The sequence below is a fragment of the Haliaeetus albicilla genome, chromosome 4 (assembly GCF_947461875.1).
Source record: "Haliaeetus albicilla chromosome 4, bHalAlb1.1, whole genome shotgun sequence".
NCBI lineage: Eukaryota > Metazoa > Chordata > Aves > Accipitriformes > Accipitridae > Haliaeetus > Haliaeetus albicilla.
In genome coordinates this window covers 12,309,748-12,335,908 of record NC_091486.1, presented here as the reverse complement: position 1 = coordinate 12,335,908, position 26,161 = coordinate 12,309,748, and the positions used below count along the sequence as shown (strand labels likewise).

General features: G+C 41.4%; 1 protein-coding gene across 11 annotated transcripts in view; it reads left to right on the top strand.

The window, feature by feature from the left end:
- The window catches only part of KALRN (kalirin RhoGEF kinase), a 530,488-nt gene that overhangs the window by 176,360 nt on the left and 327,967 nt on the right, over positions 1-26,161 (top strand). For all 11 annotated transcript variants that reach the window (XR_011324291.1, XM_069780931.1, XM_069780932.1 and 8 more), the window contains exon 3: positions 4,996-5,110. Coding sequence is in view for 10 of the 11 variants with exons in the window: in XM_069780931.1 (XP_069637032.1) it covers positions 4,996-5,110 (115 nt within the window). In the remaining variant the exon portion in view is untranslated. The remainder of the gene's footprint in view (positions 1-4,995; positions 5,111-26,161) is intronic.

The following is a 26,161-nucleotide window of genomic DNA, read 5'->3' as shown; positions in this document are numbered from 1 at the left end:
TGGAGCTAGATAAAATAATTATCTGTTGTATACAAGAAGTCTGCATTAAAGGAAACTGATAATTTCCTGTCCTAAACAGGATTACACAAAGCTGGCATTTCAGCTTTTTGTATATTATTAGGGATGGTTGTGCCTCAGGACCTGAAATTGGGAAAACCCGTACACTGAGTTCACATAAGTAACACTTGGGGTTGGCCAACATCTTGACTTACCCGTGGGCAGCTGGAGCCACCATAGGCAGAAACCTTTGGGCCCACCACTGAAACGATTAAGATGTCAGTTTAGGCAGCTGCCAGGACAGGGATCTTATGGCTGGAGTCCCTTTCCTCTTGGTTGCAGGCTTGACCAGAAAAGTGGTTATCAGGTCACTGACTATGCTGCCTGCTTCCCATGTAGGTTTTTTGAGGTTTCTTTAATGTTTTCTTTTAATGTGGTATGCATCACGATGCCTTATGCCATCACTGCAATATCCCCTGTATGATTTGAGGAGAAAAAAATGATGTAATCCTATTTCTGGGAACAAATGCTGAATTTAGCAATGGTTTCTGTATAGGCTAGAAGAAAGGGAGATGGGAAGAACTGGCAAGCAAGCCACTGACAGGCAAGGCCATCAACAAAGGATTTTGTAGGAGGAATGCAAGAGATATATGGCTAAATATTTGTTCTCAGTGTACTTTGTGCCCTGAAGAATGTGTGTTTTTCTGACTCCTTTTTCCAGACCACTAATAACTAGGCCATCTGTTTGTCTCCCTAAATCAGAGCAAAGCCCATGAAAACCCACCTTGAAAAACAATTAGAAATTATCAGCTGTTTGTTTTAGCATTTAATAACTGTAATTAGCAAACCTAAAGACATGTTTGATTATTGCATCCCATGTCTGTGAGCCCAGTGGGAGGCAGGAGATGGGACACACTGATTAGAGCAATTGAGACTCTCTACTTCCTTCCATTTTTTATTTTCTTTTGAAACAATGTGCCGGGTAGTTCTCTGAAGAGACTGTGCATATAAAATTGGTGTTGAGATCATGGCTGACTTGGGGCAAGATTGGCTGACTTGGAGCAACATTAGCCTCCTTGGGTGGATTACTAACAAGCAGAGACAGAGTTTCTGTAATGTTTTTAGTTGCTGACTTTTAGCCTAAGCACTATGAAGCTCTAATACAGTGGACTAAGAGTCAGAAAACCTAATTTCTGCTCCTGGTTCTTCAAGTGGCTTGCTGTGGGATCTGGGTTGAATTTCTTCCCCTCTCTGTACCTCATTATTCCCCTCAGTAAAAAAGGAGTTAATAATAAAGAAGAGGAAAGGTATAGACTCCCTGTATAGACAATGCCAAAAGGTTTTTTTCTCTTTTAGTTGCTGTTGCTACCTGTCTGGAGCCTCTGTTAAAGGAGATGAGGGTCCTAATATAGGCATGTTAGGTGTCTAAAGTTCGATGGTGGTAACATCTCATTTAGTCTGCCTAGAAAAGCTGAGATTTGCAGTTATAAAGTGCAATGGAAAAGCTACATATTATTAGTATTTAAGAGAGTAAACCACAGTTACTGAACTCTGCAAGTCTTATGGTGAATTAAACATACCGTGGTTTGTTCTGGAAGAAACCTGACGTTTCTTCATGAAGGCTCTTCATAAAATTGTAAATTATGCAGGCATTCATAAAAATTAGGGATTGCTCATGAATAATTTGGAAACAAGTGAAGGATTTTAATATGTACGATGCACTTGTAATAATAATTTCACCCTATTGCTCAAAGCATAGAGCTGTACTTTTATCACAAATGAGAAACATTTGTTTCTAAACCTCACATTTCTTGAGAGCTGCCGCATGTTTCCTTGTTTTTCTGTGCCATAGGACTAGAAGGAATCGGTCCAGGCACTTATTTATCCTTCCATCATCCAGAAACCTCCAACTGGGTCATCATGTAACCTTCTTCCTCCAACGAGAATTAACCCATTTCCTCTGGTCTGTCCTAGTAACTTCTGACTCTGTGCTAGAGCCTTATTTATCCAGCTCCCCTGAGGACACTGTAGATGAACTGTTGAGGGACAATTTTTATCCTGAAGCGAAGACAGGGCAGGAATGTTCTGGACCCTGTTTCCTTTTCTGTAGCTGAAATCCTTGTGTTACTCTTAGTAAAAGGGTCAAGAATTTTCTGATTTAACTTTTTCAGCATACCAGAATTTAGATTTTTTTTTTTTTTTTCCCTCCTTCCCCAGAGCTCACTTTGGTGGAACTGTAGGTGGGAAAGAGGTCCCTGGTCAGAAACACAATTTTTGGTTTACCAAGCCGATGTGAACGGGCAGCATCAGAGCGATCAGGGCTGCAGGGCTCCTGCTTACCTGCTTGTGGCCCTTCCCAGGTGTTTCATATCCTGGGAGAGGATTATAACTGTGGGCTTGGATGTCTCCTGATCTCATCTCTTAGTGCTTTTCCACTTTGTAGTAATATTTAATTAATTGGGAATGGAGGAGGAGAGGGAGCCTGACTGAGTAGCGGGTAGCATGTTCTTCTGGGATGCAGTTCAAGTTCAGGTCTCTGCTTCAGTGAATATTTGGAAGCTTTTGAAAGCCTTGGTTACATCTTGATATGATGGGAAATTTTTCAAAACCTTGAAAAGCTTCCTGTGTTGAAAAAATATTTCCCCCCAGCTTTAGTTACTACATTGGTTTGCCATTCTATAGGCTGGCTTGCTTTTCTGTTGGACACATCATGCATGATATAATGCTTTTGGCATTGTTACGGTGTGTGAAATAATCTCAACAAAGGGAGAATGTGCTTAAAATAAGGATTATTTTTTTTTAATAAATATATATGTATATAGATCTGAAAATAAAAATGAGCTTATTTCCTTGTAAATTGAATCCTTGTTATATTACACCCCCATTCTCATGCTATGTGGCAGAGGCATGGATCAGCCAAGCCGACACCGAATTCCCATGGACCTTCCTCACCTTCATGGTGCGGTGCCAAAGGCAAACATGAGGCACAGAGATTTGGGTGGAGATTAGGCAGGACAGTTTTTGTACTCCATATGCACCCCTGGCTGCACGAGGGCTCAAAATGAAGATGGCATCTTTTGTTTGTCTCTCCATTTATACCCCTGGACAAATCGGACATGACCTGGCTCCAGGGGAGAGTTGCACGATGTAGCCCTTCAGGTATATAACGTCCATTGAAAACTGTGGGAATTTCAATGCTGACAAACTGTAACACATAGGGTAACACTGGCATCTCTATCTGTGTAGATGAAGTTTATGTAACAGACTTTGACTTGTACAATCTGCAGTGCTGTAGAAAACTCTTTAGACAGGACTTAGCAATTTTTAAAAATATATATATATTTGAACAAAATGTGTATATAATAACAATATTGCTATTTTTAGCTGCTTCTGTGTGACTGTGAGCACATAGAGAGATACTTTGTGCTAGAAGGTTTGTGCTGTGAGCTAGTACCTATCATGACATCAACTGAATGGACGGTTTCGGAATAAAATGGACTGGACAGGGGTACGTTGAGAGATGGGAGCTGGATCTATAAGTGACTTCTCTGTTCTGTATGCAGGGCCAGCTAGAAAACCTGTGCCTTGGGGGTACATGCGTGTATCTCATCAGTTTGTTTTCTGGTTTGTCCTCCTGCAGGAACTCCTGCCATATGAGGCACCTCCTTGATTCCTGATCTGAATTCTGCCCAGAGAAATTCTTTGCCCTGTGGTGATCCAGGATACTGTTTTTCCAAGCGCACATGTGCTCTCATGCCAATCCTACTTTTACAGCAGAGTCTCTTAGGGCTCTTCCTACTGAATTAGGGTGTTTAGGACCCCTACAGAAGTCATGCCCCACAGAGTCCTGTGTTCTGCATGAGAGAAAGCAGCATGGATCTGTGCTGGAGATGTGCGTGTCCTAGTGTAGCTTTTTCTTCTTGTTGGCCAGGTAAATTAGTTCAGAGAAGCACGTGATTTTCCTTTCTCAGAAGTGATATTTCTGTTAAGAGGATTATACTTTCCATTGAAAAGCACAAACTCATCTGCATTTTTACAGCTTATTTTCAAGGTCTTTGCAGTTCTATGCTAGTTTTTTGGACTGTAATTTTGCTATGACTTTTTTCCTAGATAACAATGCGAACACATATCTAACAACATGCAATTCCTGAAAAAATCCTGTGATAATATGTGAAGAAAGAACTAAACATTGAGGCACTAGACTTCAGTTTCAAGCTTATTAAACTTTATTCCCAGCAGAGAATAAAATAAGGTGCTGTAGAATAGACTGTATTCACCCCTATATTTGTGATTGTATAATTCAGGGTAGAGTCATTCCTTTATGGCTAAGCCTTTAGACAATTGCTGTAAATGATGAAGTGCCAGACACTGGCGGTTTAAAAGGAGTGGATTTTAAGACAGGAAAGCTACAGGAAAAAAACAAACCAAAAATCATTCCAATTGCCAACAACACTCTCTAAATAGAAAGCATAGGAGGCATGAACTTCTAATCAAAATTTCAATTTCTAATGAATTGCCAGATAGATTAGAATGTCTTGCTGCATAAACATTACTGGGATACATCACTTCTCACTGGCAGGACATTGTAGACTTTCTGGCAATGAACAATGCAACACACTGAGTACCAGTGAAAAATACTTTCACTTTCTTGGTGTTGACCAGTTTAAAGCTATCCCCGCAGTAAGATTTCGTTAGCATTGCCTGCTTGGATTGGCAGTTACATTACATTTGAAGGGATTAGGTGAAAACCAGAAGAAATGCTAGTAGCAATTTTCCTTGTGTGTTGGGCTTGTTTATTTTTTTTTTTTTTATTTATTTCCCCTGCTTTGGAGCTCCAGCAAATGCAAGCATGTCTTCCTCAATTAGGCAAGCCTGGAAGCTACAAAGAGTGCACGGGCTCTTGAATGTGCCGTAATTTATGTTTATCAATTCAGTGCACATAGTTTTTTTGACGTGTGCTTCCTGCCTGATTTTCTAACAATCCTTTATTTTCCGCAGGTGGCCGTGATAAACGAGGTGGTCCTGTCTTGACCTTCCCAGCCCGCAGCAATCACGACAGAATAAGGCAGGAAGACCTTCGGAAACTTGTGACTTATTTGGCCAGCGTGCCAAGGTAAAGCTAGAAAGAAAACACTTCAAAGCTTAGGGTGGATGGGTGGGTGAGGAACTTGTTCTTGGCAGTTGCTGATTTCCAAGTATTAACATTTAGTACCTTCAGTTCTTGGGACGGAGAAACAAAAGGGTTCCCTTCCTCCTTGTGTGTATACTCTGATGGTTTTTATCGCACATGCAGCAATGCAGGAGCCCCAGAGGGGAGGCAGTGCGAGCAAACCCGAGCTTCAGGCTCATGACAGTAATGAGGAGCAGCTCTTATTCCCCATGTTACTGTATGGCTCTTCTAGAGGAGTGCAAAGGGAGGACAGAGCTTAGAGGTCTGCAGCTAAATATAGCAAGCTGGAGAGAGACTGCTGTTGCTTTTTAATACCTTGTGGGAAGTTCAGGAGAGCTGAGGTAGGGGACTGTAGTTGCTGGGGAGGAGAGCCTGCCCTGTGTGAGGATGCAGATCTTCCTGTTCCAGCACTTTCCAGAGCTTTCTCTGGGCTTGGGAAGGAACATGGGTGGAATAAGAGGGAAGCTTTCAAAGAAAGTCATTTCAAGTGGTTCTGATTGTAAACCAGCACCTTTCCCCACATTAGTTCCCACGTCCCTCCTCCAATCTGCAGGTCTCCATCCCTTTCCCAGGGATGCTGGAGGAAAGGTCTTTTGCCAGTGTATATTTATCTTTGCAAGCTTTGGGAGACAGTTTATAGGGTTCAGTGCCCAGGTAGGTATTTCTGAACCAATGTTTAATGCCTCCAAGAGTACAAGGCTATGTACCCCTTCATCCAGCTTCCTTTCCCTATTTTCAAGCTTGCCAAATATCTTTACTCAATTGCCACTGCACTGGTTATTGAGGTGAAGGTTATCCCAGGGCAAGTGAGGGGCTGAGAAGGGATGTTCAGGGTTGCAATAACGCACTCTGTGCCATCCAGGAGCTCCCTCTTTTTTTAAACCCCAGGTATGACCTGTTAAACAGTGCTCATATTTTTGCAGAGTGTGAAGTTGACACCTAAAGGGCAGAGGAGTTGGCTGCATCCAGAAGTGAAGAGGTAGGGGCCCAGAAACACCCTCAGTTCCTTAAACACACAATGTGCAGAGAACAAAGGTCCCGTGTTTGGTATGGAAGAGAGTCGAGGGCTGTTTGGAGACTCATCGCTCGGCTGCGCAGAGCAAGGGGCAAACGCAGCCGCGTGTGCCAGATCTGCCAGTGCTCATTTCCTAGACTTCACAAGTCCTCTGGCAATGCATTTTTTTTCTGCATTGGACTTTTGCTCATCAAGGTTTTAGTAATAAGCTGAATTAGTTTGCTTTTCTCCCCACCCACTCCCCTTTTTTTCTCTAGCCAGCTCTATTTTCAGCCATATTGTGAGAGAGATTACGGACATGCTGCAGGGCTGGGGGAGCAGTAGGTCACTCCCTGGGAGTGCATGTCCCAGGGCTTGGCAATCCCCCTCCAGCTGCTGCAGTAATGAAACTGCTCCCTTACATCTTATCATTTTTTGCATGGTCGCAAGTATGAAGATATGACATTGCTTGGGGTTGCAAGCAATTGCACAGCAAAAATTACCTTCTAACATGTCAACCTCTTGTATTAATTGGTCTTCCCTCACGGAGGTGGCAGCAATAGCAAGATACATCCCTTCTGTTCCCCACTCCCACACAACTAAATCGATTAGCTCAATCTTTGATGCTGCTTTTAGTTGCATCGCTCTGAATCAGTCCAGCAGTTAATTTTCTCTGATGATGCAGAAGCTGGGGGACAGAGGTGCGTGCTGAAGGAGCTAATACAAGACCCAGCTGCTTGTCTCTCTAGAAACACTAAAAAAGCTTTCCTCCTCCTGGTCCCTGCTGCAAAGTCTTGTTCTGCCCTGATGTTTGAAGCCTTTGAAGGACATCTCTCTAGTTACACCAGAGACTATTCCTTCCCCTGCGGTACAACCTCCCATCATGAATATGTGCCCAGCAGTGAGGGACTGGCTACTCATGAAGCACCTTCACCAGTTTCCCAAGGATCCTTGCAGATTGGTTCTGTGGAGACACTAACCAGCATACTGGTTCCTGTTTGGGACATTACACATGGAGAAGTGTGGAGCAGAAAGCAGCAAGAGTGATCAGAGGTCTAGAAAAAGTGGCCTGTCAAGGAAGGATTAAAAGGGTAGAGGTTGCTCAGCGTAGAGAACAGAAGAGAGTGAGAAGAGTCTTTGAAAGCATGTTGTGATGCTGCAAAAAGAAAGGGTTCGTAGGGTTAGGGCAAGAAACAAAAGTGTTACACCGAAGCAAGGGAAGCTTAGACTGGACATGAAGAAAAAATTTCTAATGGATTCCCATTAGCACTAGAATAACTAATATAATTTCTTCTTAGATTCCTCCATAACTCTATAGGCAAACCTCTGGCATGGGTATAAATGTTAGGGAGAGGGGATGATGAATCAGGAGGTGACTTCTTTAGGTTCCTCTTAGTCCTGTTTTGTCTGGTGCCGCAGCTGTGAACTCACTGCTGTAGGAGGGAAACATGACCAGAAACTTCATGGGTTTGGCACGTGGGATTGTGTAACCTGTGTGGTGTGAGAAAACACTGAAAACTCATTTTCCTAAACATTTTGTTCACTTTAACAAGGGCAACCAACAGAGCTTTCAAACTTTTCTTCTTGGAAACAAATACATGGAAAGAACAGTTTGAATTCATATCACTGGCTCCCAGTTCATATTTAATCCAAGATGAGTGCTGCAATGAATAACTGCATCAGAGGGCTGGAGCACCTCCCCTATGAAGACAGGCTGAGAGAGTTGGGGTTGTTCAGCCTGGAGAAGAGAAGGCTCTGGAGAGACCTTAGAGCAGCCTTCCATTACTTAAAGGGGGCTTGTAAGAAAGATGGGGACAGACTTTTTAGTAGGGCCTGTTGTGATAGGACAAGGGGTAATGGATTTGAACTGAGAGAGGGTAGATTTAGATTAGGTGTAAGGAAGAAGTTCTTCAGTGTGAGGGTGGTGAGGCACGGGAAGAGGTTGCCCAGAGAAGTTGTGGATGCCCCATCCCTGGCAGTGTTCCAGGCCAGGTTGGATGGGGCTTTGAGCAACCTGGGCTAGTGAAAGGTGTCCCTGCCCATGGCAGGGGGGTTGGAACTAGATGACCTTTAAGGTCCCTTCCAACCCAATCCATTCTGATTCTATGATGATCAGCCATCCACCAAAATAAACAGTTTCATTAGCAGAGACTCCAAACAGGATGTCAGGAGAAACTGCTTTGATGCTCAGAGTGCTGAAAGGGGGAGAGTTTTCTGTGCTAGTTGAAAAGCTAGAAATTCTTCTTTAGGGAAAAAAAAGAGACTGTAATTTATCATATTGACACCAGTATAATAATTCTTTCTTTATTCCTGGCACAATGGTTTCTGAGTGAGACAGATTGCTATCCACATTGATACTATCTGTCACTTAACCCTTGTTTTATATCTTAATGGAGGGGGCAGAGGTGGCACATTGCTGGGAGCTTTGAGCAGGTATGAGATTGGTGATGAAATATGATGATAGATTAGGGTAAGTAAAACCAGGGTCTTGCTAGTGGTTTTCAAAGTTTCTGATTCAGCTTTCTGCAATTCCTCCTTCAAAACCAGAATAATAATGTGGGGTTTCTGAAAGCAGCAATGTGTGTTTGAGTTAGAGCAGAATAGGGAGGGCTTTGATGCAGCTGTGAGTCATGGTCAGGCAGGTGCCTGCAGTCAGTGGGGTTTCCTGGGTGGCTGAGGATTACTGCTTGGGGATTAAGACTTCAGATCTAGGAACGCGGTTTGTTCATATCCCAAAATGGTACCCTTGCAGTCCATAGTACCTGGGGTAACTTAGGGGTCCTGGAAGATTCAAAAGCCTGATCCTGCAGGCTTGGGTACTAGGAGGAGGTTGCAAGTGGGTATCTGACACTGCGGACAAAAGTGGTCCTGGTTCGGTGCTGTACACTGGTTCTTTCAGGCGTATTATGAGGTCCTTTTTTCCAAACAGTTCCACTATAATTAGTTACTAAGAAATGAAGACGCTATTCTTTAGAAGTAAAGATAATTGCCACGGATGCCAGGTTTCTACCACTCTGCCATTTTCTGCTTATTTTACATTTGCACTAATGCTTTCTGGGTAGGCAAAGCTGTATTTCTTGTGAATCAGGATAGCTCCTATTTATATGCAAATTTAAATGGGATGCGATGTTTAGAAATTTGGAGGGCGTGACTGAATCTAGGATAACATGGTGTTTATGACTGGAGGAGCTGAGGGGGAATTTTCTGGCCTCGCTGATGATTTTATTTTTTAACACTAGTGCAGTGCTATCAATTCCGGTAGACTGAGTTTTGATTTATATGTGTGTAAATGAAACTAGCACCGGGCCAATCTCCTCTGCGAGCCCTTTGGAATTAAGTATTAAGTTATGCGTAGGCTATAGGAGGATAAAAAGGAGACAGAATATTATTAGTCTGAGTTATCTCCTTGCATGGTGAAGCAATACGACGAAGGAAATGTTCTCTGTCAGCTATAGTGAATCTTCCGGCTGAACACATCAATCTGTTTTGGAGCCAAGATAAGCAGTCTTCTGTGCTCGCTACAGAGGGGGAAACCTGAGATGCCTCGGAGGCCTGTATTTTTAAAGACATCTACTTTTTATTTGTCCTCTGTTTAAAAACCTGCTCAAATATTTCCCTGTTCTGGGGGACATCAGGGACTCATAACAGCAGCGAAATGTTTCCAAGGGACAGCCCTGTGTGTTTGAACAGCTCCTTAGAGCTGCCCGAGTTCGATGAAAGGTGCTAGGATCAGTAGGACAACTTAAGTGCCTCTAGTAATTCCTTCAGTGATTGGGGCTTTACAAAATTAGAAGAACAATACAGGGGATGGCAAAATGTAGCAATACTCACCCACTCTTGGATTTATTTTAAGCACTTCTCTGATGACCTGTGGTGCTGTGTATATTAACTCTTCTGGCCGGGAGTAGTGTGAAACTCATTTTGTTGATTGATAGGAATTAAACCCTAGAGCTCTACTTTCTGTTACATGATCCTAGCACAAAAGAAGCTTTTGAGGATAATTTTTTTTTCTGGAGGCTATTGTAGATCTACAAAAATAAGCATGTATTTTAAAAATAACACCAGGGACTTCATACTAATTTTAGTAACTAGATATCTGGTGCCATCTGTAAGATAATTATTCCACCATACACTTGTATCAAAATACCACAGTAAAAAATGAAGTGAAGCTAATGAGGCTAATGGAGGTTTACTATTTTCTTCCGATATAATTTGATTTTGTTTTTAAAAATTGTAAGTGTATTTTGGAGCAAGAAGCTCATTAGGAGTATATAATCGACATGAATGCTAGTGAATTTAAAAGCCTTTTGCCACTTGATAGCCAGTTCAAATCCAGCCGCCATTGTACATGGTATTGGTACGTGATGTTATTATCACCATCTGTTAGGGACTGGGTGACTTTTGTGGAAATGGTGGGCTCACCTTGTCCTGTTAAAAGGCTTCTGACCACATCACTGTTTTGCTTCCTGTGTCCCTTTACTAACTACCTCAGGACCAAGTTCCATGTTTACCTCCTGTTGGAGATCAGCTCTTCAAAAGAGGATCTCTGATTTCCTTCCAGCTGTGGTAACGATCTGTTGAGACATTTTATTCCTAGATAAGTGGACAGTGGCTATAACTGATGTTGAAATTCTGGAGTAAGGGTCTACAGCTGCCATCCCGGCAGGCTCCCCTGTTTACCAGAAGCTGCTAGAAAATGTGGACTTACTAGAAGTGCAGAGGGAGCAACAAGAGCCATCAGAGCCTGGGGAGCAGGAGTTATGAGAAAAGATTGAAGCTGTTGGGGATGCTTAGGTTAAAGAGAGGGAAAGTAAAAGGTATGTGATTACAATCCAGTATGCAAGACTGAGCTAAAGGAAACAATTTGATCTCAGTGTACATGGCAAATGGGACAAAAAGAAATGGATTAAAATCATAGATTGAAGAAATGAAGCATGTTTCTGTAGCACTTCCATCTTGGAGACCCTATTAGAAGGCATATCAGGAATGACCCAGGCGGTGTTGCTCCCGTCTTGCAGCAGAGGGATGAAAACAACAGCCTCTCCAGCTCACTGTTTTGTATAAATCTGTGGGGTTTTTTTAAATAGGTGCAAGATTTTCATTTCCCATGTTTGTTTATTTTTAATCCCTGGAATTATTTTGAAAATTAGTCCAAACCTAAGGTAAATGGGGGCTTTCTGTATCAGTTTCCAAATTACTTCCTGCTTTCATTGCCTGCTGCTGTTTTCCTGGATACTGTAAGGGCCAGTCTTGCACAGCTCTGGACCTAAATCAAATGTCCTCTATTCCTCTGCTCCGTGGGTGCTGAGAGCACTCTCAGACTGGTTCCAGCTTGGTTAGCTGCTGAGCCCTGCTCTGCCTTCCAGCTGGATAACAGTGCAAGTGTTTTCAGACTGGTGTGGTGATGAACAACACAAAAAGCATGATACACAGCTTTGAGTTAATGTACTGTGAATTGCACAGCCCAGATTACCCTGCCTTTTATTAGTCTTTAGAAGAAAAAGGCTAAGCTGAGCTCTGCATATCGCTTCTACCAGAGATTATCAATATCTTCTGTTTGGCCTCGCAGAAGTCTCTCTGATCTCTCTATTGTGAAATAGAGGCAAATGAGCGTAACACAATGCTAATACTGAGACAAACTCCTGGAGATTTGATTGTCCTCTTTTCAGAACATGAGTTCAGGGGCACAGATAACACCAACCTTTATTTTATTTATTTCAAGGCTGAATTCCTTATTTGAAATAAAGTCCTTAAAGGACATAGAAAATACTTTGCAAATCCTTTTGTAAGTTGTCTATCTTGTATCCAAAAATATTTGCACCATTTTGGAAGACCTGAAAATCTGTTACTGTTTTTCACGCTAACTTCTTCAATATTTCTATGTTCTTAAGTAGTATCTTACTCCATTTTATTATATATTAATTGTATTCCAATAAATAATTGAAATTACTGATTGCTACGTGCAGAGAAACTATGATTTCAACTTGCTATTGTGTTTTTAAGTGTTCTATTCAACACTCAACATCTGCTTAATTTTAGGCTATAAATCTGCAACTGAAAACAGTTAATATGAAGGAGTCCCACATTTATTGTGTCTGAATTATTTCCAAGGCAATTGTTCTTTTTTACAGGGTAAAGTAGGGGGTCCAGTTTTCTCTTACTGCCAACCATGCAGACTCGTGCTGAGATTTCAAAGTCATATTGGGTTCCTTCTGGTTCATCTAACGTCTCCAACATAAAGATTCTCCAACGGGTTACATATGTGAAGATTTAGGATTGCAGAGGTAGCCCTACAGGCCAAGTTTAACATACAAAGAAAATGCACAGGTCTGGGAGAAAAGTTCCTTTTCCTGGCACTGTGCTGCTTTTCCAGCCCAGTGAGAGCTCAGTCGTGCTTTCTTCAGCGGAATCAGCAGATAGGGCTCAATGAGGGGACACAACTGATGAAATAAAAGGTCACTGTTTTACTTTGTGCTCTTCCCAGGCAGCAAAGCAAGTGTCTCTACCCAGTTCAGGTCCAATGCCTTTTGGTTTTACTGGTCTGCCTTTTTTGCTCCACTGTACCATCCCAGCTGTGGGCTGTTTCTCCTCACCACAGTCAGCACATTCACAGAGCAGCCAGGACAGCAGCAAGTGGAGTCCTTCTCTGCAGCCCCCATCTTCCCAGGTCTACTGCACAGAAAATAGCCTACATGCTGCTGCTGCTGAGCCATAACTCTACAGCACCGCTGCATCTGGCTTCTCTCTCTCTCACTGAGAGAGGAGGGACTGGAGGGGTCCTAAAACCCTCTGAGCAGAGGTAGGGGTGCCTGGGGCAGCGCTTCCCACCAAAGGCATGGCCAAGGGGGGCTGACCTGGAAACAGCAACCTCCTGTAAGGATGGTGACCCCATGCAGCTGCATCAGCTGAGTCTCTTCAAGGCATCCTGAGGGGTTGATGGCACACAGGTCTGAGCTTTGCCAAGGCACTGAGAAAGCCACAGCTGTCTTCTTGGGGGAGCCTCAGATGCTGCCTAGCTCCCCAGCGTGGGCTGGGGGCTGCTGATCTCTGGCTCTGCCACACAGGATGGGTGCCTGCCCTGTGCAGGCTCTCCCTGTCGCTGTATTTCTGTTAGCGATGCTGTAGGTAGTGTCTGACTGCATTTCCAACAGGGGGTTTGAGCTTGGAAGGATTCTGCTCAGATTTCTCCAAATCTGGAGCAAACAGCAAAACAAACCCCCTCACCGTGCACACCACCATTGCTAGGATGCAGGAGCCGCCAGGACCGAGTGACACCCGGTGGCACTGACGGGATCTGGGGCCTGATCCCATCCCCTGAGCTGTCTCACGTAGTGCTGCGCTACCGCACACTGCTTTTTGAGCTCCATCCAAGCCCTGGATCTGGGGATTAGATCAGCATTGTTCCTCCTTGCTAAATGGCTTTTGCATGTTGATTGTACCAGCATTTGCTGCCTGGAAGAAGGAGCTGAGGTGATGGAGAAAAGACAGAAACTTGTAAACTACGATATATCCTGCACTCGCTCACTGGTGAGGGAGCTGGTGGGTACCGCAGCCTGCTATAAATTTTATGCAGAGCATCATTTTCTCCATCCTCTTCCTCAGTGGCTCTCTGACAAGTGGGTTGTGAGTCTCTGCAGCACACTTTGCTGTGCTGCCTTCTCTGGCCTTTTCCCTACTAGTGCTGATTTAAAGCTGTTGCATGCTCCTTGTGGGCTTTTTAACCATCAGATTTGTGGCTCTGCAGTACTCTGAGAGGTCCAGGCAGCAGCAACCTGGAGACTTCCGTGGAGAAGGCAGGTTTGCACTAATGTGAGCAGTAATTCAGAAGAGCTAAAATTAGCAAACAGAGACCTTTTGTGGGAGCGCTGTGCTGGCAGCAGAGCTGGCACCAGCCACATGCAGTTACCTCCTGAAGCTGTCAGCAGCCATCAGCAGAATATGCAGCAGTTCAGCCAATCCTAAGTTTTCTTTTCAGTGATCTCTTTCCTACGGTTTTTGCAGAGACTGTAAAATGGTTTTTGTTTCATTCCAGCATGGGTGCTTGTGTTCCTCATCAGTAACTCCAGTATGTGCTACATCCTTTCCACTCTTAGAAATTATGATAATTTGGAAGTGTCTTATGCCACTCTTCATGGATGTCATTAGAAGCAGGAAAAACAACTGTTGTCCTTTGCGGTCTGCTTTGTAATGGGCATATTGTCAAAGGTATCTTAATGTCAATGGAAAGCGCTTCTGAACTCCCCTGGAGAATGGATGAGACCTTTATTGTATGCCAGTATGGAGCAAATAATGGGAGACACAGAAGTGGAGTCCTCTCAGTCTAGACTGCCTGGTCCTTATCCTCAATGGATGGATGGAGGTGTTGTGGATGCTGCTCCAAAGCCTCGATTCCCCAGTGCACAGCTTGGGTAGGACTGAAGATGTGTTTTCAGGAATATATTTTTAGCCTTGTCTCCAAATGATAGAAAGCTTACACAATTGTGCTGTCTGTCAGTCACTGTTTAAACTAAATCTGTCAGCGAAGACTCTCAAGAATATTAAATTCCTACAAATTTAATGAGAGTAGACAGCTGCATGAAGGAAAGAGACCTAATTAGCATCCACAGAGAGGGAAAGGTGGTCTGAACTCACCCTTTCTTAGAGACTGGAGGTAAAGGGGATATCTCCATAGCATATAAGAGACAAGTTTGTTATTAAATGTTGAAGAATCAGTGTGCAAACCACTACCAAGGGTTCGGCAGTTCCCACGCTCATAAAAGTGCATGCTAGTTTTTGGTGTTAGAAAATGGGATCATACTAAAATAGAACAATGACCAATTCATGGTAACATATGGTATTGAGCAGGCTGATGCTCTTATAGCATGGAAAGTATGGGTTGGGACTGGCAAAATTTGTCTCAGAGGTTGGGATGCTCAATTCCCTGCTGTTTGCAAAGGGAATTGGTATCCAAGTTTGGTAGGCAGTTGTAAATCTCATCAATGGTTTCTTCTCATTTTCCACAAGGTGCTCCTAACCAAGTCAGTCTGTGGTATTTTATGTTTTCCTTGTGGATCCTGGCACTGGTGCAGAGTTCCCTGTGGATCCTGTAACACTGTGTGCAGCAAAATGTAGTTGTAACTACGTGGTGTGAGGCTGTTGGGCTACTTAGATCAAGGCGGGGGGGGGAAGAGAGAGAGAGAAATACCTTAATACAAAATAAAATCATAAGAAAAATAATTCTAGACTCTCTCCTTCACCTCCAAAAAAAGGCAGAAGATTGTAACACAAATATGCTTTTGGCTTGTCAGATACTGTCTGGTCTGCGACGTGTGCCACAGTGTACTTTTCTTCTATTAACAAGGGAGCATTGGTTTCCCTGCCTGTGTACACAGGACTTTATTTTATGTCTAAGTTTAAAGACAAACCTTAGTCTCTGGACAATTTTCCAGTGATGTCATATTTTAGAAAGTTCCTTTGTGGTATGTCACCAAAAACCCAAAGCACCAAAACGGCTTTCCCTCGTCTTGCAGCCGCATTCAGGGAAATGCCCTGCACTTCTTCCACATACCCCCACTACAGTGGAAACAAGAGAAAGTAGGAACCTGCTGTAGGCTCCGTGCAATATTTACAAGGGACATCTTTGCTGAATGGTCCTTTTGGTTAAAGTCATTGAATAGAAATTGTAGTAGAGCATTGGCTTTGTAGAATAATTGCATCTCTCTGAAAATTGTAACAGCAGCAGCAGTTCATCTCCAGCCAAATTCAGGCTGCTTTCATATGTCTTTCCTGTGCACTACTCAAGTGTGTATGTGATGTAGCTCTCCTCTATCACCCCGTTTTCCATGGGAATACAAGAAGAATTGACAATCTCTAATATCTATGCAGTGATATTAGCACTTAGTCTTTTACTAGAAGGATGAGTTAAGTTTGATTGTTGATTTATTTATTTGAGCATCTGGCAAGCCAGATGCTTCTGCTATTGATGTTGTCATTGAGGATCAAATAAATATTACTTTTTGAAATTTAGTTTGAAAGAATTAGTCATTAAAAACCTTTGCTTGGTAAAATTCAAGCAGGTTGCTTCTTCCTCCTCCAGTCCTAAACCATGGTACAGCATCCAAGCAGTTATTAAATGTATCCATGTAAAGAATAAATATAATAAGGATACCAGCACAGCATTAATATGGAGATGGGTGGGATCCTTAGCAGGAACTTCATGGCATTTTAAAATACACATTGTACTCATACATAGGGCTGTGATACTTTGGAACTCTAGGGAGTGATTTCAAATTTTCTGTGCAGGTTACCATTCCGCAATGCATGGTAAATGGCTTTGGTGATCCTGAGGGACGATCAGCAAAATACTTTGTTTTCGGTCAAGAATGAATGCTATGTTCTGAAGTGCTGTTGCGTGGTATTAAGCAGCTCCACGGGCAAACATCACATTTCACTAGGAATAGAAGTTCTTTCCCTTAGAGAACTCCAATTTGGCTTCCTGTACACATTTCATATACGGTGTATGTCACATGAAAAAGGCATACCATCAGTAACAGTGGATGGAGACTTTTATGTTCCATATTTTCATTTAAATTCCATTTAAATTATATTAGTATAAACTATACCTCTAAAATAGTTTCCTGCCATTCTTCTTTATTTGCATGTTAATTTAATGCTAGTGAAAGATTAGCTGCAAGAAAGGTAAGTTATGGTACTGATTACTGTTCTTTCTTGGCAAAGTACTAACAACATTCCTGACTAGGATGATTTAATAGGTCTCTTCTGTCTCAATCTTCTGTGATTCAGCAGTTGACCACCCTAGAGGCCAAAGTCCTCTGCTAATGCAGCAATGCAAATTTTTCCTTCCATTGTTTTTCTATTGTGAGTCAGTCCTAATTGGAGACTGAAATTTTGTTTCCGTTTCAGTAGCCTTAGCAGCTCTGCTTAGACTGCCGGCTAAGGACTATGTTTATTAGCAGGTCTGCTTGTGTCATTTGTCATCTTTGTAGATGGTAATCAGAGAGCCTCAGGTTTCATTTAGACCACCCATTTAGGTCACATTTGCACTAAGGTACGTGCCATCCTGGAACACCAGGGAAGACACACAGTCAGAGCTTCCTGAATTTTAGTTCTGGATTCAACATTGAGTTCTCTTCTCCCTTGGTTTAACTGTATAACCTGAATTTACCAGTCCATACAGGAGTCACCTCACAAAGGTTTGGGAAACCAAATTAGCTGATATTTTTATATCTTAAAGATAGAAAACCCTAAGTGGTTTTATTATAATTATGCTGCATGAGGCGGAAATATAGGTCCCTGCACTGATTAGACCTCTCATTTCTAGGAAGCAGGGTCTTTAAAGTTGCATTTCCCAATATTGTCGTGGGAGCACTGCGTAAGAAATTGGCCATGTACTGTGTCACTTCCAGACCTTAGAAAATACACTTGATTAAAGTGTCTCATTACAAATGTACTATTTTGCCATGCAGTGAGTCTAGGGAACAGAAGAAGAACTTACAGAAGAACTGTAGTTCCAAAACACAATCTAAATAAAAAACAGGTACCTGATAAACTAATGGGTGATCTTACACATAGGAATAACATCTGGAAATGCTGCCTTGTTAATAAACTGTTAGTCTAAGAATTAATCAAATAGGCAATATTTCTTTAAGACCTCTCTTTCCTCCATTCTCAAGACAGAACTGAACTCTTAGAACACTGATTAATCACATCCAATTTTGTGGCTATGCCCTCTTATTTCTCCATTCTTCTGTTTCTACAACATTTGTAATTTAGTTCAGAAACTGCATCTGGAGAAGCAAACATCTCTGGGATCACAGATTAGTTTAGATTTTGCTTCCCCCTGGAGATTTGTGGGTAGGAGCTGCAATTCCATTCCAAAATCTAATTAAAAAGCAGGTACATAGGAAAGTAGCGGACAATCTTACCCATAGGAAGAATGTCTGGAAGCTCTGCTTTGTTAATGAACTGTTAGACTAGGAATCAAATACACAAGCAATATGTGCGGGTTTTTTAGGGTTTCTTTCTTCTCCATTCACAAGGCAGAACTCAACTGTTACATCATTCCACACTTACCAGGCTTACTGGAAATCTCAGTTTCTCCTTAATTTCCAGAACAGCCACCCCAATGATTTTGCAGTGTCAGATGGTGTGTGGTAGGTGACAGGAAAATAGGATCAGCTAAAAAGGTTTCCTGGGATTTTCATTTGGGAATGAATTCTGTAGGACACTTCATCTCGGTAGTTTTATGGACTGTTAAATTGCATCTGTGGTATATTAGCATCAGCAGCGCTTTTCTGATGACTTGTTGGGCACTACTAATTATATGAAAAAGGCATACATTTTTGTTAGGTAAAATCAACTCAGTACCTTTGAGAAAGAGGCCACTTGAGGATCCACCTGCTGTAACTTCAACACTAGGTTTAGAAATATTTGCCTTGGTGAATAAGATGCTAATTGTCCTCATGTTAAAATACATATAATATATTTCATGCCTTCCCAGTGGCACTTAGAAAATTAAAGCAGACATGTTTGAATAAGGTACAGAAAGTGGAGCACTGTAAATCAAATAAATGTATTGGATACAGTACCAGTGCAAAGTTCTCTTGATCCACATTTCTGGGCTTTTAAAATTGGTCACAAGTCAGTATTTCCAGAAGCTGAAGTCTGTCTTGCCAATATCGTGTTCACTCTGCCCACTTAGAGGTAATTGACTTGTAGTTGTTTTTACAAATGAAAACACATTTTTACCTTTTTTGTGGGAGGACACAAATGCACAAAAGAACTTTAACTGTGTTCATGCTGCCTTGAAAAGATGCCAAAAGTCAGATGTGTAATTAGGCATTCTGCTAAAAGTCTAATTTCTGCACCTGTGAACTTTTTTTGGCACATAGCTTTTTAAGTCCTTGCTTTTCTCCTCGTATTTCTCATTTTCTTGGCCAAGAATTAAATTCCTTTTCAAACGAAATTGTCAAAGATCTTCTGGGGTGTATTTTGTTCTTTGTCTAAGAATACAAAAAAGCGGTTCCCTCTGCTTTTGTTGTTGAGTGAAATACTCTAAAGCATAATATTAGACCCTGTTTTATTTAACACCTGATTACTCATGGCAAAGCTCTTTAAGATCCTTCAGGGTGAAAGACGATACAACAGGTTATGACAGCATTCTTATAATGTAGGTTTGTTCTTCCAACACTAGAAGTAATGTACGGGGCTCTTCATGTTTTTCATCACATAGATTCAAATATTGGTGAAGTTCTAACAAAGCTAATGATAAACTATTTTAGTTAGATGGGGCAGAGAGAAGAGCAAAGAAGTCCTTATCACCAGATGATGTAATAGGATTTTTTTTGCTGGGTTTTAAGTTAGTTGGAAATGAATACATCAGGTAATTTTATGAGTGGGTCTGGACTGATTTATCAAACAGTTAGTTCTTCGTGCCTTTGATAGGTGCCTCCTTTGAAAATCACAGGATTCATCTGTTGGTTCTTCCAGGCTACAGCAGACTTCAGCAGAATCTGAACGTACTGGAAATACATATCTGCTCTGCAAACAGAATCAAGCAATAAATGTCTCTCAAAATAACAGACTAGAGAGGATCTGTCTAGGCAACCAATCACCAAGCCTAGGACTTTTCCTCAAGTCTCTTACATCTTATGACACAACAAAGATATTTATTCATTGTGTAAATTGCCAGGGGCATAAGAAGGAAATCATCAAGGTGGAAACGTGCATTCACCATATCTGCTCTTAGTCACAAATGAAATGAGGATATCAATACTTTTTTAGGCTAACACACTAATTTATGAAAATAAACTTGGAAATTGATGCAAGAGGTCAACTGAAGCAGTAAAAGGCCTGCCTGGCCTGCAGGCTTCTACCTCCCATGTCCTTTTCCTAATTCTTGTTTAAATACTGTGACCCTCCTCCAGAAAAGCAGTCAAGTACGTAAGTCCATCCATCTCGAGGAAGTGTAAACATGTGCTTCATGCACCGTCTTAATTGCTTAATCAAGCTCCCTATGTTGTGAGGCACAACCATACAAATAGGAACCAGATGGAAGGTATTTTTATCAGACAGACCATAGGATTATAGAGGCATGGTCATTGAACATTGCTGTCCTTTGAAAACCCAGTACCAGGACACGACTGCATCCATGCGGCATCCCCACAATGTGATAATTCAGGCAGCAGCCACTGTCATAAACTCAGACTCAATCTTACCTCTTTATTTTCAGATATCAACAACCTGTGTGAGCTTGCTTGATGGACATAAACACACATTGTTAATGATTTTAGGAGAGCTTATATCAAAGAGAGTTGAAACAGTTATTCAAGTTTGGAATCAGTAATTACAGAAAATGCAGCAATAGTCAGTTCTTTTTAGAGTCATTGGTTTTGTGAGTGATTTTAGCACTGAAGTACTATGAATTGGTATGGCGTCACTCTCATAATAGACTAGTGCAGTCGTCTTATTATTTTCAAGTGGTAGGAAAAAGTCTGTCTATATGAGCTAGGTTTTCTATGTTGTTTGTAAAGCATGTCATAGCAACAGAGATTTTAATCAGTTTTCCTTAGTTTTATATCAGAAAGCACTTAAAATTATGTATTAAACTAGTGCTCCTGTGGGTTCTACATCAAATCAAAAGAATTGTGCTTCTGCAATCTTTTCCACTATAGGCTTCTAGTACTAGTTGTCTGATTATGCTGTGATCAATGCTTTTACTCCACACATTAGAAAAGGAGAAAAAAACTTGATTATAATTGAAGGAGTATATATTTGGCCAGGTACTTGCCTGATCCTAATTGACAGCCTGAATCATACAGCATGGTCATCAAAATGGGCAAGAGCTTATGTGAATAATTCAGGGCATTGACAAACATTTTATCTGCAGGTTTGGTGGCAAAGTTAACAGCAATGAAATAGTTAAGAATCCTGGTATTTCGGCAGTCAGAATTGGCTTTTTAGTTAACACCCCAATAAGATGGAGGGTGCAAGTTCACTGTTCTCTTAGTCTCATTGTTTCTTTCCACTGGCTGCAGACTCAGCAAGACAAATGTGCATTAGTTTATATTGTCAAGGCTATCTCTGCAAGCAGATGGGCTGGAAATCTAATTAAAAAACCCAAAAGCTTTGATTCTGGCAAAAAATAGCAAAATCTCTGGGACGACCCTAAATCCTCTGAATTAAATGGATGTTCTATGTCAATGCAGTTCTATTGTCCCACTTTATAAATAAAATATGAAGGGCTCTACTTTTACATAGACCCATAAATGTGCTCATTTATGAGTTTAATAAAGCATGTGTATTCAGTACAATTAGATAAGCATATGTATAGAGCAATAAATGCTCCCTATATAAAATCAGCACATGTGTAACAGAGAATATAGCCCAGTACAGATAAATAAGCACATGCTTAGATTATTAAGTGATCTTGCTTAAGCTTTTGTGAATTAACCATGAAGCGGCCAGGACTATTTGCAATTTGTAATTCTCCTGCAATTATGTATCCTACCTGTGTCTGAAAATGTGGTAAATATAATACATTAATTGGAAGAATGGATTAGCCTCAATAAAGAAAAGTATAGTAACACCCATTTTACAGATGAAGAAAACTGGAGGTAGAGTTGAGCCACAGCACAGAAACACAAGAAGGAGGTGAGCAACCCAAGTAGGATTGCCTGACTCTCGGTCTCATCTGACTCTTGGTCTCTTCCAACTCTCGGTCTCATCCCCTGGACTGCAGTGCTCCAGCCAGATATAAAAAATGAATAAATCGTGAAGCTGTAATTGGAAGGAGAATACTTACATTTAATTGTGTTATCTCAGTGTCAGGGAGTTATACATAGTAGGCTTTTCTTATACTGGGTGATGTGTCCAATGTGAGGCTAGAGGTTTGCACAGCGACTGTGAAATGCTTTCTGTTATTTCTCACCAGTTGTTGTCCGGGGGAGTGACTATGGTGATTCAACCGGCTACAGAAACCCACTGTATTAGGCCCATTTCTACTGTTATATTGCATTTCTTTAACTCACAGGTAGGAAACCCATTAGTCCGGTGGAGTAGATGTGGCCTGTGACATATCTTTGATTTGTCTCTTTGAGATCAAATGAGCCACTCAATATTAGGCCAAATATCCTTAGGTGCAGCGCTCCATGAATCTGCTCTGAGATTTTTATTACCACGGGCTGGCTGATATCCACAATAAATTGTAAGAGTTTTCTGACTAGCAGATTCCTATCATTCCTATCCTGGCATACGTTAATTTGTCAATATGATTTTCAGGTCTGGCAGCAGGAAAAGCACCACCTGGGGTGTGCAGTTCCTGAGATGAATAGGGTGATGCACATTCACATGTGGTACTTGTGGATGGACTTGCCTGTGAAGTTTTATTGTGCTTTTGATAAGAAGCAATACAGCTAATAGCTGAAAGGGAGCAGGCGGTTGAAACTAGGCAATTATTTTTCAGAGCATTTATCTGAACCTGCTTTAGTTGACGAAACAGTTGCTCTGGCTTTTTCCAATTAGTGGTGACTGATGGGAAGAGGTACTGGTGGACAACTGAAATTATTAGTGGTTGTGATGGAAATTCAGGATCATAAGGGAAGCAGCCTTAAAACTGTGTTGGCATGACACCAATATGTGAGCTCCCATCAGGGTGGAAAGTGGCTTAGCATGATGGACTGTAAAACTGAGGGGACCGCACACTAGCATCTAAGGAGCTCAATCTCCTACAAAGGTGAGAGCATCTGAGGCTGGAGAAGTACCTCAAGTGCTCTTGGGAAGACAGGCAGAGAGTTAGCTCAGAGACTCAGTTGAGGTCTGCACAGTTATTACCAGGTTTTGGTTCCATTATTCAACTGTTGGATTCATCTTTGCTCTCCAGAAGCTTTTTGGATCCAGCTTTCGCACTCTGGGGGTCAACAGTATCTTTTGCGTCTTCTGTTCCCTTTGAAATAACCAAGTTATTGACTTGTTTGTGCTCAGTCAGCATCAGTGATTTTGATCTATCACATATTTATGTCTCCATGCAAATAATAAGGGATACCTTTCATCAAGTAGCTTCATTGGCGAGGCTTAGTCCCTGTTGCTAGACAGAGTGAGAGAGCCTGGCCTTGCTAGGAGACAGATTCAGAAAAAATCAGACGTGAGCTAGATGTTCGGAAGCTGGATTGTGAATAGCACATCAGTATCCACTGTCTCTTGAGGACTCAGTAAAAAGGACTTTTTCTCCACTCAGTGCCATCATGGTAGTTCCTTGAAAGAATGAGTAAAGTCTGCTGTGTAAAGGAATACACAAAAATTGATTTTGCAAGTGTATCTTGTAACATAGTTTGATTCTGTAGCTTCAGAGCAAGCCCTTCTGGATGTAATACCACAGGCAGTCTTCACCCAGCCTGGCATGGCAGGAAGTATCTATCTGATAAGTGAACTATTTTGGGTAAATCATTGTGCCTACAAAGACCCGTTTTGTTTGTATACGGGTGGAGCTCAAAAAAAAAAAGAGTACCACTGATTTATTAGTCATGGTCAGTCCCCATTGTCCAACCTGGGGAAAATGGAGGCATCAGCTTTTAAATCATGCACTTCTAAAGAGAACTCAAATTCTCATGTGGTGTCTTCGCAAAACAGACTCATTGCAGGGACCGCAGAGTGTTTCTGGGATGTAGCACTCAACCTTTCCTCCTAACAGATGCACTTGTATCCAGTGTGTGTGCCCTGGCGGATGAGTGGACTCTGGCCAAAATCTTGTAAGCTTCAAAGAATGGTTCTATCACTTCTGCTTAGGAGATAAAAACTGAAAAGCAAATCTCATGCTGAACTCTGCACTGCGAATGGGCTAAGTTACTTATTTGTGGAAGAAGCTGCTATTTTGAAGTACAGATTTTGAAAAGAGGAAAAATCCAAAAGCTTTAGAAATTTCTCACCAAAAATACCTCTAGAATTGTATGTCAATCAAAATACTTTGTTTTGATAAAAAGCAAAGATTTTGTTCTTTTTTTTTACGTTGTCTGATCAAAAAAAGGAACAAAATAAAAAAAAATATTTCATCTGAAAAGGCCTAAACAGAATATTTTGCTGTTATAAAGGCCTTTTTTCAGTTTTTAATTCAGTACGCACATTCATGAGAACCTGCACTCATAATGAAACAACTTATTTTGAATTAATGTGTAATTTCTCATCTTTTCTCCTTAGTTCCTTATTTTAATTACAGCTCTTCTGTACATGGAGGTACATTGCTCTCCTGTACCGCCAGGAGCAGCATATGAGAACTGATGAGTGCTTACTGCAAGAAATGTCAGTACTACTTAGAAAAAGTGATTTTAGCATCTTTGAAGAGTATTTTTTCCTGTACTCATCTATGAGCCCAACTGAGCCCTGGATCAGTGTGCTAGTCCCAGAGAGGCTATACCTGCTTACATCAGGACAGAATTTGGCATGGTGTCTGCCTCTGGACATATATTGGATTTCACCAGGTGCTGCTTGCTGTCTACTGTCTAAACCTACATTAATCATTCTTTGCATGAGCCAAACATGTTTGCAGGCTTATTTATGCTATAAAAGGTCTTTCCACTATGGGTAACTCTGCCTCCCACAACGCATTTCAACGCAATGTAAGTATTTGCAATCTGGAGACTTTCCGTTCTGGGGTGGTTGTGTTTTACTATGATGACTGGAATTCCTGGAGCTGTTCACCATGCTCCATTCACTCACTTGTTAAGTCACTGATGCCTTGAACTGCTAAATCAGGATCCTAGGTCTAAGACCCCCCAGTAGTCATTGCCCAGATGAAGTATCCCTTTCCTTATGTGAAAATCTGGCAGTGTTTACTGTAGACTAAACTTTATAGTCAAGGCATGTGAAATGGACTTCAGGGTCTCCTTGCCTGAACTACAAAAAACGCTCAAAGTGCAGGCAAAAAGGATATTTATTTTTTAAATCTTACTAGTTTTGCTGTGCTAAGCACAACCATATATATTTATTTCTCACCTGGAATCCAGTGGACTTGAACCTCCAAACATATTCTCAATAGCCTCTGCTCATCCGAACCTTTTCAAGAATGGTGTGTTTATATTTCAACACAACTCTAATATTTATTTTCTCAGCAAATGTCAATAACATATAATTTTCATTTAGTAAAGCATTTTTGTTTTCTTTCTGCCAAATCATCTCAGATACAAGACTTTATATGCTCAAGAGATAGTTGAATGGTACTTGCTGTTCAAATATTTCTTTGTTGTAGTAATAAATCTTTAAATGTAGCCCTGCTTCAACAAAAACAAAGCCCTGATTAATTTCGTATTTATCTCAGCAGCTGTTTCAAGGAAGACCTGCCAGATATTGATCCAAATATAGTAGATGTGCAACAACAAAAGGGGAAGAGGGTAAATGGGTTTATATGAAGGCATCATTTACCAGCAGAAACTTAATAGGAATGTGAAAAATTGTAATATTCGTCCTCCAGATTTGGCTTTAACAGCTGCAATCATACATTCTTGGACACAGCTGTGTTTTATATCTTTGCTATTTGAATGAAGACAGGAAGCTTCTCAAATAATGTTTATTTGCTCAATTAAATAGGAGGACGAATGCCTGCAGAGCTCTGTGTCCCAGTTCTGCTCTGGAGTGTAATGATGTAGATCAGGATTTTTACCTGGGTAGAAGACAGCACAACACAACACTGCTGAATCCTGACAGAGATACCACATGGGACCTGCACCTCTCGTAACAACTCTCAGGAACTCATAGGATCATGGTTACTTATTGGGAAAAGGTTTTCTTACACCTAGCTGGTGTCTGAGTTCTTCCTAGCTTACATCATTTTACAACAGAATTGCTTTGACTTCAGAGCCATTTTTCTTGGAAGTAAAAATCAAATACCAAAATAAGTTACTTGCTTGAGAATAGCAGGAGCACCCGTTCTGGCACCAGTTAGCTTCTGCCAAAATATTTAGGTTTTTTTCTGTCTTTCTGTTCCCTCTTGTTGACATGGGGCCAGAGGTGGG